This window comes from Ambystoma mexicanum, chromosome 7p (assembly GCF_040938575.1).
Source record: "Ambystoma mexicanum isolate Mex_15411 chromosome 7p, UKY_AmexF1_1, whole genome shotgun sequence".
Classification (NCBI taxonomy): Eukaryota; Metazoa; Chordata; class Amphibia; order Caudata; family Ambystomatidae; genus Ambystoma; species Ambystoma mexicanum.
Genome location: NC_090939.1, coordinates 747,792,691 through 747,807,154, shown reverse-complemented (window position 1 = coordinate 747,807,154; position 14,464 = coordinate 747,792,691). Strand labels below are relative to the sequence as shown.

The following is a 14,464-nucleotide window of genomic DNA, read 5'->3' as shown; positions in this document are numbered from 1 at the left end:
AGGGCCAAGAAGCGTTGTCTCTGTGCTGGTTGGTGGATCTGGGATGCTGGTTGAGGCATCTCGGATGGCTTTGGTGACTGTGGCGTGACAACAGTCAGCGGTGCAGCAGGGTGCGGTTCGAGGACTCGACTGTCTCATATATGTCCTTAAAAGATGGACACTGGTTGATGCTTGTCTGGCACTCCTAGCTTCTTCGTAGGGCATGTGTCCTTTCAAGGTGGACGGCCCAAAGCTCAGGAGAGTGTTTGCAGGCAACGCCCTTGTCCTTCGTTCAGATACTCTATGGCACTTCCCACGTAATAAGCTTGCTGGCAGAACCTATCCTGGCCTTCCTTCACTGGCGGAAGATGTAAGGTAGACTGTACCTTCAGCTCGGGTCCAAATGAGTCCTTCTTCTTACTCCTTTTGAAGTCTTCAGATGATCTGCTAAGTGAGGGTTTCGACCCTCCTTTAAAGCCAAATGGGCCCCAGTGATTGGTGCAGGCTAAGCCCACCTTAATGAACCAATCCTGGGTTCCCACCAACAATCTTCTGTTATGCATGAGGTCAGGACCAGAGTGCTCTGCAACAGGACAGACAAAGGGGTGACACCATATACCTAAGTCCCACCCATCTCCCTGTCCGTTGTAGATTAGTGACTCTCTGATTAACTGAGCCCTTTGTGACTCTTGATTAAAGTACAGGGTTTCCTTGAAGTTTGTGCTGAGGGCAGACTTCCTGTCTCCCCCAAACCCCAAACAACATACTTCTGCCCTCTGAAAGGGGTCTGCTCTGCAGGGACACCTGCGTTAAATGCTGCACCCAGACAGGCCATTCACTGCCTTTCATCCAGAGAGGTGGGAACTAGTTTCAAGTTGACACATTCCATACCAAAGGGGTGTTAGTCCTGCCTTCCTGTTGTCTTTTCAGCAACCAAGCCCACTCAGCAGGTTTGCCTCAATTATCTCGTTAGTATGCACTGCCACCAGCCAGAGGACAAAAGGATGCAGATCCGTGTAAGCGCCTGTAGGCTGTGTCTTCCTGGAGTACATGTGACTGTGTTTTCTGCGGGAAGCATATAAAATGTACGCAGAATGGCCTCACACATTTCTCAGAGGTTGGTCTCCCATCATTCATTTTCATTATTAAAAATCAAAAAAGCCCAGTCGAGCACTCTCTCCCCGTGCGGATGGTCGAATTCCTCACAGCCATTCAGAGAGAATTGAGTTTGTTTTCAGCTCCAAGGAACTGACTAGTCCCTTCCGATTGTTAGCATGCAGTAAACTTTCTTTCCTGGCAAAGTGCATTTGTTTCTTTGTGGAAGATGTTCTTTCGCATTGGAATGTTGAGTCACTTCCTTTCAATATTTATTTCTTTTGAAGTTTTTTATGGCACAAACAATACACAAAGTATATCAGAATGACAAATATTTTTTAAAGTAACAAACAATTTGCCAAAAATGCAACAATATGAACAATTAAGCAAGAAGCCCTGAAGTGGGAGCTTTTTTTACTACCTGATAATAGCTTTAGCCCTACGTTACAGACCTGAGCTAAGTGAGGGTCTTAGTATGAAACTTGACATTGTTATCAGCTGTTAAAGCCTCCACAGAGGGGCCTATAATTATTAGTATCTGGCGCAAGAGGATGATGGAGTCCTCACTAGTAATTAATTGTGGGGCGATGCATCACAGCCTCTGAAGTAGTGAAGTGGCAGAGGAAAGAGACAACAGACACACAACAACCAGTGGGAGAAGGAGGTGGTGGGACAAGGTAGCACCAGGAAGAAGGTGGCGTACCAGAGGAGAGCAAGGAACAGAGATGCAGCATTCTGTGGTGACAAAAGGCAGGGGTATGGCAAGGAAGGTGGTTGGAAGGAGTCATGAAATCCGGGACCTTGGAGAGGGCAGAGATGGCTGTGACATCACAAGCAGGAGAGAAAGGGTTCTAAAGTAAGTTTTCCCATTAGGTCATGTTAACCTATTAACCAAAAGGAGGGCTAGCTCACGTTGCCCTGGGTAACAAAGCATTGAGAAGTGATCATCCTACTGCGCCAGGCTGGCCAGGAATCCGCAGAAGGAAAATGATTAACAAAGCCAGATACTGCAGCCAATATTAAGTTTTGTTTCCTAAAGTGCAGAAACCTTTGTATGGTCCTAGCTCAATTGGAAAAAGGGCATGTGGGGGCACCACAGAGGATAAGAGGTGTCTCTGATTACTAGATGCTTTGGGACACCTCAGAACTTCACTGTAAACTTGATCCCAACCCATGTGGGGCAGATCAGATGGAACTTGTCGCTGCACAGCCTTATGTTATGTTATGTTTTGTTGATTTATACCACGCACCGTTACCATTAGCATGGTCTCCAGGCGCTCATGTGGCTTTGTAAGAAAGAGGGCGGGTTAGTGACAGAAGAAGGATAGGATAGAGGTTTTGCTCTTGTGGTGATGCTTGCAGAACCAGGAGAAACGGGCATCTGTGCTTGTCAGCTTTGATTGTGTGCACAGGTTTGTTGTTTCCGGAGGGGTAAGGCCCAGTGTCTGGGGTTGTTAGTTGTGTGCAAATGTTTCTTGTGTTGGATGTATGTTTTGTGTGTTTCGTGCAGTAGTTTGCCTGGCCCTTATGGAGTGTGAGGTACTTGGAAGGTATGCGGAAAGGGAGCAGGGGTGGTTAGTAAATTGGCTACCCTCAAAGTTCTTCTAGGTGTAATACATTGGCTATCCTCAGAAATCTTCTAAGTGCAATAGCTTGGCTACCTTCAAAATCATTCTGAGTGCAATACATTCACTATCCTCAAAAACCTTCAAACAGCAATATACTGTCTACCCTCAAATTCATCTAACAGCATGACATTGGCTCCCCTCAAATTCTTCTAAGTGCAATACATTGGCTATCCTCGAAATTATTCTAAATGCAACACATTGGTACCTTCACAATTCTTCTAAGCGCAATAAATTGGCTAGCCTCAATTTCCTCTTAGTGCAGTACACTGGCTAGCCTAAAAATGCTTCTAAGTTTGATACATTGGCTACCCTCATATCCTTTTCAGTGCAATACATTGGCTATCTTTGAAATTCCTCTAAGTGCAACTCATTGGCTGCTTTGAAAATTCATCTAAGTGCAACACATGGTTAATTATGTGCCAGGCATCTAAGTATGAAGGTAATACACAAGCCCAGAGGCAACTAATTCAGTTGCGCTATCATCGATGTCAGATGTGAAGAGCACCTCTAAGGGATCATGCATGTAGGCAGGAAGCCTCTGCAAGACTGTGCTACTGGAATCAGGGGAGGATACGATGAGATCCTGAAAATATACTAGATCGTATACGCTTCATGGCACAGCAGGTTTACTTGCTGAAATTAATGCTCAGTCAAATAATAACTGTGAACATGTACGTAGTCTGATGATTGATGATAGGGTTTAATTGACCAATAACCTCCCACCCCTCAATGTAGGGGCTTTAATGCCCAGTAATGGTCTGGTCCCCAAGTTACAGATGCAAGCCTTTGGGCGGGGCCTGGCTCCATTACAGGGCAACAAAGTGCGGCACCTTTTTCACACATTAAAAGAACTACAAAACAAAATGGCCACCCAGAAGAAAGGCAGAGGGGACTTTTGCTGCCATCTCCCTTTGCATGGAGGCCATCGTGGATGGGAGCCAGAGGACGGAGTCACAGTGAAAGCGGTGGGTGAGCAGCCCGGATCAGGAAATTACAGGTTAGTCGGTCAGAGACCGGATTTAGGGACGGCAGTGATGGGAAGAACCGTGGGAGGCAGGGCAATCATTTCCAGATAACCGGGAAGGCATATATCAGTGACAGGCTCCTCAGGGAGCAAACATTGCGGGCTACTACCGGGAGATAAGGACCCTTTTTCTAGCTCCATGCTTGGATCTGGATGCCTGCGACATCACCCCACCGTGACTTACAGCGTGTAAATATTGAAGCAGATAGCATGGTTAGACAATCTCACGGGCATGCAGGCTTCGGCAATTGTGTTCCGTTCTTCATGCATTTCTATACAGAGATATCCTTGTAGAAGAAAGAAGCAATGCAAATCTCAAGAAAACATGATCCAAAAATGATACTTTATGTTGTCATGAAAAAGGTCTGAGGCACTAACAGTGCAACTATATTGCTTGTGTCTGTCTGCAGCTCTGCTGGCTAAAGTTTCCTTTGTTATAAATAATGGAGTGAATTGAATTCCTTTGTACTGTAGGCTTCAGGAACAGCAGCGGGTATTGAGTGCCATGATGTACCTTGCTGGAGTCCAAGCACAATGTTCCCACTGAAATACAATATGTGTGTCTGTCAGAAATAAACCTACGGGGAGGAAAGACCACCCAGGTAGGCCTGGGAGTAGGAAGGCATAGCTCGGCTCTGGATGTTCTCCGCCTCGTGATCAGTCTGTTTGCAGGGCAATGGTGAGGAATGACACTGCAGAAATATTGCTGCTCTGGGAGGAGTGGATGGCGTCCAGCGATGTCATCCACTTTGCAACACTTTGCCTGCATAGTCTAGGACTGGAGTTTGTTTATATAATTGCATCAGTCTTAACATTTGTTGAGATGGGTGTTAAGTTGGTGAAAAAAATATTGTTTACCCAACAATGTTTATTTTCAGTGCTGAAATCACATGCAAGGGTGTTGCCAAGGTCATGCAATCCAAATGATGCGATAGCCCCTCCCCCCACCCCTGAAAGGATGAAATGGCACCGAGTTACACTAATATACAGGATCAAGGCCCGATGAACCCCTCCAAAAATGACCCATAGAAATTGTGTCATTTTGAGGTTGTGACCTGCCCCCAATACCCTATGAAAGCGCACAGGCTTCGAGCAAATAAAGCATGTTTAGGTAGCGGGGCATGCTACTGGCCCTTAAGGAGAATGGCAGCAGTCTTATTACTTCCCTGCGAAACCTGTTCATGTTAAATGATATTTATACTGCGCACTATCACCACCGTAGTGGTCCCCTTATGCTCTGGCGGATCTGAAAGAAAGGGGGGTCGGTTAGGGTATGTTACTAGGACAACGTTTGGATAAAGAGCAAGGGAGCTGTGATGTGCTGTTGGCAGCTTCAGTTCGGGTAACACTGTTCGCTGCGCTTTTGTGTTTCGGTGTTTGTCGTGGGCTGTTGTGCACACGAGACCTCAACCCCCCCCCCCGCACCTCCATACACTCCCTCAAACTAATCTACAAACGTTTTCAAGAAGTTTGAGGGCACAAACAAAATCCTAAATTCTGGTGATTCTGTAAATCACCGAACATGTTCGCCCTGCACTACATACACAGCCAGAGTAGAAGCAAGCCACTCCTGCCGCCACCTGGCATCAGCGTGCCATGCTGCCTCAGGAAATAGGAGAAAAGCCATCCGGGTTCTGTTTGGATGCTTCCCCAAAAACCGACCACTTCCGCCATTGAGAAAGAGGAATTGTACAAGCAGAGGAATCCTCGCCAAGGCCTGAGGCTAACCCTCACACACCTCACACACCTCACACACCTCCCCATCAGCAAATGATGACAGGCGGAGACTGTGCGTGTAATCTATGGAAATGTATGTCAATCAGCAAACATGGATGCTTCGACCATAAACCCAGGATTCAGTTACACCTGTCATTATTAACTGGTTTGCTTTTATAGCCCTGTGAAGCAGCCTAGTGAAATAAATACATCTCACGACAGGTGTTTTCCAGAAAGGTGCAGCTGTAAAATTAAATGTGAATGGATGACATGTACATTTCTTTTTTTGGGGGTGGGAGGGGTGGGCGGTGGGCGGGGGTCGGAGGAGGGATTTTCGATAAACTGTTGAAATGAATAAATCTTTGGTAAATCTTTCTAAAAGGCCCGCAGCCTCAAACTTCCTGAGATCGTAAAGTTGGCTATCACGTTTTTCAGTAAATATAAATTATTTCACAGCCCCGCCCATGTGTGGTTGGAAAATGATATGCTCTCTGATACTTGTATTGCTTTACCCGATCCAAGTTGCGCACAGTTGCACCGCTGATCTAAGCCAGTCCCTGTAGCATGCGCAGGCAGTGCTAAACCAGTCCCTCTAGCATATGGAGACCGTGCTAAGCCAGTCCCTTTAGCATATGGAGACCGTGCTAAACCAGTCCCTCTAGCATATGGAGACAGTGCTAAGCCAGTCCCTTTAGCATATGGAGACCGTGCTAAGCCAGTCCCTTTAGCATATGGAGACTGTGCTAAAACAGTCCCCTTAGCATATGGAGACCGTGTTAAGCCAGTCCCTGTAGCATGCGCAGGCAGTGCTCAGCACGAAGAACCACGGGGCAGAGGCTCGTTCAGGTTCACGGTTTCTGGAGCCACACACTGATGTGTTTCCGGAGTGTCATCCGGTGATCCTGCTCCGGTTCTCGGTGCACAGGGAGCGGGGGAAAATAAAGGCACCGTCACAGTCAAGTGTCCTCTCTTTGACCCTGGTGTGTCCTGACCCTCATACACTGCACCATGTGATTCTTTTGTAACTATTGCTGTCCATGCAAGTATTGATGATGGACCCTCGCAGTCCGGTGTGTTCTCGCTTTGTTCCTGATGTGCACTGACCCTCATACATTGCTCCCTGGATTTCTTTTGTAGCTATTGCTGATGGAGCCTCGCAGTCAGGTGTCCTATCTTTGTTCCTGGAGTGCCCTAACCCTTAGTCACTGCTCCTTGTGTTTCTTTTGAGGCAATTGCTGACCACACACGCATTGCTGATTGACCCTCACAGTCAGGTGTCCTCTCTTTGCTCCTGGTGTCTCTTGACCCTCATACACTGCACCCTGTGATTCTCTTATAGCTATTGCTAACCATGTAAACATTGCAGATGGACCCTCGCAGTCAGGTGTCCTCTCTTTGTTCCTGGTGTGCCCTAACCCTCAGGCACTGCACCTTGTGTTTCTTTTGTAGATATTGCTGACTATGCAAACATTGCAAAGGGACCCTTATAGTCAGGTGTTCTCTATTTGTTCCTGATATGCCCTGACCCTCATACACTGCTCCCTAGATTTCTTTTGTAGCGTATGCCGATGGACATTGCATTCAGGTGCCCTCTTTGTTCTGGCGTTCCCTTACCCTCATATGCTGTTTCCTATGCTTCCTTCTGTAGCTATTGCTGACCATGCCAGCATTTCTGATGGACCCTCACAGTCAGGTGTCCTCTCTTTTTTCTGGTGTCCCCGGACCCTAATACACTCTTTTCTGTGCTTTCTTTTGTAGTTATTGCTGACCATGCAAGCATTGCTGATGGACCCTCGGAGTCAGGTGTCCTCACTTTGTTCCTGGTGTGCCCTGAGCCTCATGCCCTGCTATCTGTGCTTCGCTGTAGCTATTGATAACCACACAACCTTTGCTGATGGACCCTCTCAGTCAACTGTCCTATCTTTGTTTGTGGAGTACCCCAACCCTCAGTCACTACTCCATGTGTTTCTTTTGAAGCCATTGCTGACCACACACGTGTTGTTGATGGACCCTCACAGTCAGGTGTCCTCTCTTTGTTCCTGGGGTCTCTTAACCGTCATACACTACACCTTGTGATACTTTTATAGCTATTGCTGACTATGTAAACATTGTAGTTGGACCCTCGCAGTCAGGTGTCCTCTCTTTGTTCCTGGTGTGTCCTAACCTTCATGCAGTGCACCTTATGTTTCTTTTGTAGCTATTGCTGACTATGCAAACATTGCTAATGGACCCTTACAGTCAGGTGTCCTCTCTAATTTTTTGGTGTGCCCTGACACTCATATCCTGCTCCCTATGCTTTAGTTGCAGTTATTGCTGACCACACAAGCTTTGCTGATGATCCACACAGTCAGGTGTCCTCTCTTTGTTCTTGGAGTCCCCTGACCCTCATACACTGCATCCTATGTTTTTTGGAGATATTGCTGACCACATGATCTTTGCTGATGGATCTTCGCAGACAGGTGCCCTTTCTTTGCTCTTGTTGTGCCCTGACCCTGAGTCACTGCTCCTTGTGTTTCTTTTGTAGCTATTGCTGATCATGTCAGCATTGCTGATGGATGCTTGCAGTCAGGTGTCCTCTCTTTTTTCTGATGTGCAATGACCCTCACACACTGCTGCGTTTGCTTCTCTGTAGCTATTGCAGACCACAGAAGCTTTGCTGATGGACACCTCGCAGTCAGGTGTCATTTCTTTGTTCCTGGTGTGCCCGTAGCACCAGTCGCTGCTACTTCTGTTTCGATTGTAGCTATTGCTGGCCATGCAAGCATTGCGATGGATTCTTGCAGTCAAAGATGTTAACCCGGTGTGGGCTGCCAGTTCATTGCTCCCACTGGGTGCCAGCTTCTGTGTGGATGGTTCCATGCCCAAGCTGGTTAGGGAAACCCTCCAATCTGAGACCTCTGTGGGGGTATCCACTTCGTCCTCCTGTGCTTTATCACTAGGGAACACCTACCCCCACATGCTCCTTTTCCCACCCTCCCACACCATAACAGTTTATAGTTGATTGCAGCAATTGACAGTGGTGAAAATACAGGGTTGTTCAGTTTTGTGTCATTCAGTATTTGTTTGCCGTAGTGTTTCTTTTAATAATTCGCTGGTGGGTTGGCGTTTTGATAATTTTGTAAAGTCTCGGGAGAAAAATTGCAACTTTGCAATGCACTTGCTGTTGCAAAATTATAATTGCCTTGGGCTGCTAATTGCTAACATATGAAGTTTCTACGGGGGTACAGTAGGTACAGTATGTGGGCGTGCAGGCGTGTTTGCGTGTTCTAGGATAGCTCCAGGGCAACGCGCTCCCCTTGGCAGCAAGACTACGTGGAGCAACAGAGGTTCGATCCCCGCGTCGGCACTTAGAAACCTCTGGGTATTAAGCGTGTTATAAATAACCAAATACAAGGTTCACGTGGGATGCCCTCAGAGGTGTGGCAGGGCATCCCACGTGCACATATCTGCAGTCCAGGTTTTAGGGTTTGTTTTTTTACCACGTTTTAGTTCACTTTCTTCTCTCTGTATGTAATGTTTGCTCATTGTATTGTTATGAAATGTGACAAAATTGCCTGCTGAGAAATGAATTCTGCCATCGCCTGTGGCTTCGTTCCTGGGGTTGGGACGTCCAAAACCAAAAACTCCAATGTCTCGATCCCTGGGGTTTATTTTTTGGGTTTGGGAGTGGGGGCAAGTTCATTGTTGCAATGTGTTTATGAATTCACTACAAGCTGCCACCCACAAAAGAAACTGGGTAAAGTAAGGAGTGGCGTGCAATAAGTGGGACATGCTAAGTATAGGCGTTACCACCCTTAACAAAATGAACCCCGGCTTTTTTACAGTTCTTATGTTTTGACAGATGTTACGAAGCACGCATGCATCCCACCTGTTCCACATTAATGCAAATTGACTCTGGCAACATTGTCTTTATTATGAAAAAAAAATGTTCACATATGTCATGGATATTACTGCATAAAACATGACTGTTATTTTTTGAAGCATAACTCCCAGACGTTGCAAAACGCCTGGCAACAGTACACGCAGAGCTTCCAATGTGTGTGCAGGAAATGCAGATCAAGGAAGCCACAATTGTAGTTGACACAAACAGCTTCTAAAGTAACTTTCTTCATTATGTGGAATATACAAATGCAGTTTTTGTGAAGCCATTGCATGGCTAATGGAAATGTTTCATCTGTTGTGTTGCAGAATATCTCCCAGCTTCCCTGCGGCAAAGCTCTTTACAACTATGAGGGCAAGGAACTTGGCGACCTCAAGTTTAGCAAGGGTGACGTCATCATTCTGCGACGGAAAGTGGATGAAAACTGGTACCATGGGGAGCTCAACGGGAACCACGGCTTCTTCCCGGCCAGCTACATCCAGTGCGTGAAGGCACTTCCGCAGCCCCCGCCGCAGGGCAAAGCACTTTACGACTTTGAGATAAAGGACAAAGACCAGGATAAGGACTGTCTATCTTTTAGCAAGGTAAAGTGCCAGAAGGCGTTCTTCCTTATCCTCACCCAGCATTCATCTAACTGGAAACGCATCCTCTACTACTCCATACTCTCCTCCTCCACAATACTGTAGCATCTTATTTTTATTTTTTACATTTTTTTATTTATATAGCGCTGGTCGCTCGCAAGCTTCAGGTCGCTAACATATAGACAGTTGGTACAAAACACGTAATCACGGGACGATTTGCTCAAGTATGTGGTTGGGGTTTTTGTCTGGTACGTAGTGGTTTATTTGAAGAGGTGGGTTTTGCGGTTTTTCCGAAAGCTTGTGTAATTGATTTCTAAGCTAATAGGCAGGAGAAGATTGTTCCACATCATGGCGACCTTAGTGTGGAATGCTGTGCCTTATCATTTGCTTTCTTAACCCTGGTTATTTTAATTAGGTGTTTAGGCTCCCACTTGAGTGCGCGTCTTGGCACATACGCAACCAATTTACTTTTAAGGTAGGATGGAGCCTACCCCTAAATGCCTCTGTGTGTTATAGTCAAGGATTTGAATAGTATTCTGACCTCCACAGCTAGCCAATGAAGGTTCCTCCTGTCCTCCTTGATGTGTTCCTTTCTTGTTTTATTCTTGATGATCCTGACTGCGCTGTTTTGGATTACTTGGCACTTGGCAATGAGTACTTTGTTGGCTCCTAACATAAGGGAATTACCATAATCCAACCTTGATAGAATAGTTGCTCTTGCTATTGTGGAGCAATTGGCTTCGCTCAGGTAAGGACGAATTATTCTGAAGAGCTGTAGGTGGAGACACCTCCAGGTACATAAAGCAGTATACATGATATAAGGGAGTTAAAAGACAAAAATAAACATAACATAAAGACATCTTCCAATATCACAATATCATGATCCTTTCCTAACAGCATCATTCTACAAATTATTAGCGAACATGTTCAAAGACAGTAAATACATGTGCTTCAAGGAAATTCCTTTTGAATGATACTTGCTTTCCCAAATCCAATAACTTATAGTCAATAGTTAGTATATTTATGGTTGAGCAGTTTGTTCATAAGACAGTAGAAGCTTTGTTCTCCTGCCCTTCATTCACCAGCCCTTGTCATTGCCAGTGACAGTGCTGTTGCAGTTAATGAAGAGCCAGATAAAAACAATTTTGAGGCAGTCATTTGACAGTGCCGATATCAGGGTGCTGGTAAACTTGGCAGAAGAGAAGGAAGCTCTGTTTTTCACACCTGTTTCTCTGTCTTATGGCTCTCTCCCCCATGGGAGCACTGACATACCTATATTTGGCATATTTCATTATCTGGCATTATTTGTTTTCAATTGGTGCCGGATTATTGAACTTTTACTTTATTTGCCTTCAGTAGCACTCAACATCTTAGAATACAAGCTTTCCGTGCATGGATGGAGCTAACCAAGTGTCTAGCTGCGGCCCATTTGTAAGTGTCGGGAAGAGACCTTTGTAGAAACAACTCACCCCTGAGGAACTCACCCTTCCAAAAATGGCCTAGGTGTGTGGATTTCAATGAAATACGCTTCATATGTATCAACTATTTTGACAGCTGCAGTATTCACTAGTCTCTCAAAGCCCAGTTGTAACCATAGTAAATGGAGTCCAATATATTCTTAACACTGTCTTTTGGTAGGTCAATGTGCATAGCTAAACGTCCCCAAGATCCTGATCATGTTTCCTATGTAGATTCCTTATGATGCCCAGTAAGCCCAGTGATGCATGCTGCCTTCGCCTGCCCCACTGGGTCCAAATGTAACTTTTGAAGAAACCCATTCTTTTATAGGTTAACATGTACCCTCTCTATAGTACTGCATTTTGGCCAAGACGCTGACATTTTGAAGGTATGAAACTGAAGGGTAACCCTATTCTGGAAGGGACTGTGGGTAATTCAATTGTAGTATAACAAGAGGTGTCCTGCCCTATTGTTTTCAACATGCACCAATCTTGCATGGTTTTTAATCTAGTGTTTGTGTGATACTTCAATTCCAGTTACCTTCCTAGATCAACTCATAGTGTTATCATGTATGAAGGAGTACATGACAATTTGTGGTCCTTCAAATGACCTTTTTTAACACATTGTTTGGCCTGATTTAATTTATTTCTTTCTCTTTCTTTTATTCTTTTATTTCTCAATGTAACTATTAGGCATCTCTATAGATGATGCTTCAGGTACTTTCTCATACATAGTACAGCTGATAGGACAACATTCATTTTTGCCATGGATTGTGTAATGACTGGAGGGTGGTCTGTACTTCTGCTCTCTATATGGCAGAGGAGAGGCACAGAGGACCCCAGCCAAGATTCTCTATTATTGGTATTGTGGTCGAGCAATCAAGGCCTAGCTTCTCAGGAGGTGATGCAGGCTGGTTCTTAAGTACAGTGTAGTCCCCAAGCCCCCACAAAGGAATGTCCACACACTGTGTTAGTTAAAACACAGTCTTTATATAATTAAGTTCAAAGTTATATACAATCACAATAACTCACTTTGTGCTTAGGTAATCTATAATGGCAAATATATACAGTTCTGAGTGGTACCACATTTATTATTAGATTCCATTAAAGTGCATCAACTGTACTCTGCTTAAATGTCACAGAAATCACTTAATAAAGGGTAACCAACCATAGACATAGGAGGAAAGAAGTTCATTAGAACAATTGGCAGAATACCGGCCCCTACCACTAGACACAGTTCTGTGTGGAGATCCCCCACCTGAGCAACCTGTAAAGTAAAGCTATATCACAAGCCCAGTCCATATATTCTAGAAGTCTTATTTCCTTCTAAAATAGTTTTACAACGCCAATGTACCTGGAATAGCAGAGTTCGTTGTCGGTTCGTCGATGGATCCTTCTTGAGCGGCTCCCTTTCAGGCAGGAGCCATGGATCGTCGAGATCCCACGAAGAAAAAGGGGTTAACGACGACGGCGAGGTGGCAGCTTCGTTCCTAGCGGTGCTCAGTGATGACAGAGCATTGGTGTCCTGCAAGGAAGAGGCGTGCGGGGAACCTCGGTGATGATAGTTCACGACTGCAAAGAAATTGTGAAGAACTGTGGCCCAGCAAGGACCTTGAGCCGTCCAGAGTCTCTGCGGTCGTCAGGTGGCGGGAAACCCACCAGCGGATGCTCCTCAGTGTGTCGGCGGCCTCGACTTTCTCCGGCGGGACAAAGAGGTCGACGCTGCAGGCGAGAGCGTCCTTGGATCGAATGTTACTTAGGCAAAGGGAGCACGGTGGCTCCGGTCGGTGATGGTGGTCGGCGACTGTGATGGACAACAGTGTCCAGGCGCTTCTCCTTGTGGTTCCGCTGTGGTCAACGTCTCCGGTCAGCAGCCTGTCGTTGGTCTGTCTACCAGGGAGCTTTGGCAAAGATCAGCTGGTGCACGATGGTCCCTCATAGCTCTGGAAGAGGGCACCTAACAAGGTCCTCTCTGGGTCAGTCCTTGGAGACACAGCAGCTTTCAGATCGACGAAGTAGAGCAGCAGCAAGACTTCTCTTCCAGCAGGGCTTCAAGGTTAAGCTTCAGTTTCAACTCCAGTTTCTCTTCAACTTCTGAACACGAATTCTAGCAGTGAGAGGGCCCCAGATATACTAGTTGATCTCCCATTCATTCTGCTGGGTCCCACTCAGGCAACCAATCGGTCAGAAGGGCATTCATGCAGGCAGGCAGCCAATCAGATGCATAGTGCATTCAGGCCATTCACTTCTCTCCAGACACGCACAACAAGTTATGTGTATTGGGACAAGTACCCCGCCATTCAACACTCCACACTCCATTCATACCAGTTTCGGGCAGGGCTGTCTCAGTCAGTGTGTCAAACACCAGAAACTAGACATCCACAACAAGAAGTGCATGTTCGTCACACACTCCATTCACCCAGGTCCCACCCACAGGGTGTACCCACAAAATACAGTCAATGGGAAGGCTCCAGCCGGTCTGGCCTGGACTTCACAACAACAACATATATGGAACTTCCAGCCAGTCAGGGGGAAGGGACAGAGTCAGGGCTTCCCAGGACTTTGGGAAAACAAGGTAATAGGCAATAGAAAGCAAGAGGCCACAGGGGCCATCTTGTTTCCTATCAGGAATCAACTGATTCCAATGCAAGGGCCTGGGTATGCCAAAAATGGAGGATACTCAGAGCATCTGTCAAATTCACATGGAGCTGCCACCAGCCCTTACCCTGCTCTGTGGGCCACACACAAGTGCCCAAAAACATACACCAGGAGCACAGGGTTGCACCCCTACCCATGGGTGCCATAAGGGTATCCCATAGGTCTGTAAACAAAAAACAAAAAAAAAGAGCTGCACTGCCAGGAGTCCGATATGGACTCCTGGGCAGAAAACAATACCGAACGCAAATGAAAAAGGACTACATGACAAGGACAGGGAGGCTCTGTCCCTCCAATGCATTTCCAGCATCACAACATGCTCTTGACATAAACAAATAATGAACTGTTTAAATGATTAACTGTGTCAAAATTTGCTATGACTCTCAGATTTAGTCTCACTGCTTTTTTGCAAATGTATTTCACACATGTTTTTACTATATGTTGATGTT

At 45.9% G+C, this 14,464-nt stretch overlaps 1 protein-coding gene across 1 annotated transcript in view; it reads left to right on the top strand.

The window, feature by feature from the left end:
* SH3RF3 (SH3 domain containing ring finger 3) overlaps positions 1-14,464 on the top strand; it is a 1,766,125-nt gene that overhangs the window by 854,349 nt on the left and 897,312 nt on the right. Inside the window, exon 2 of the mRNA XM_069636866.1 lies at positions 9,631-9,906. Coding sequence (XP_069492967.1) covers positions 9,631-9,906 — 276 coding nt within the window. The remainder of the gene's footprint in view (positions 1-9,630; positions 9,907-14,464) is intronic.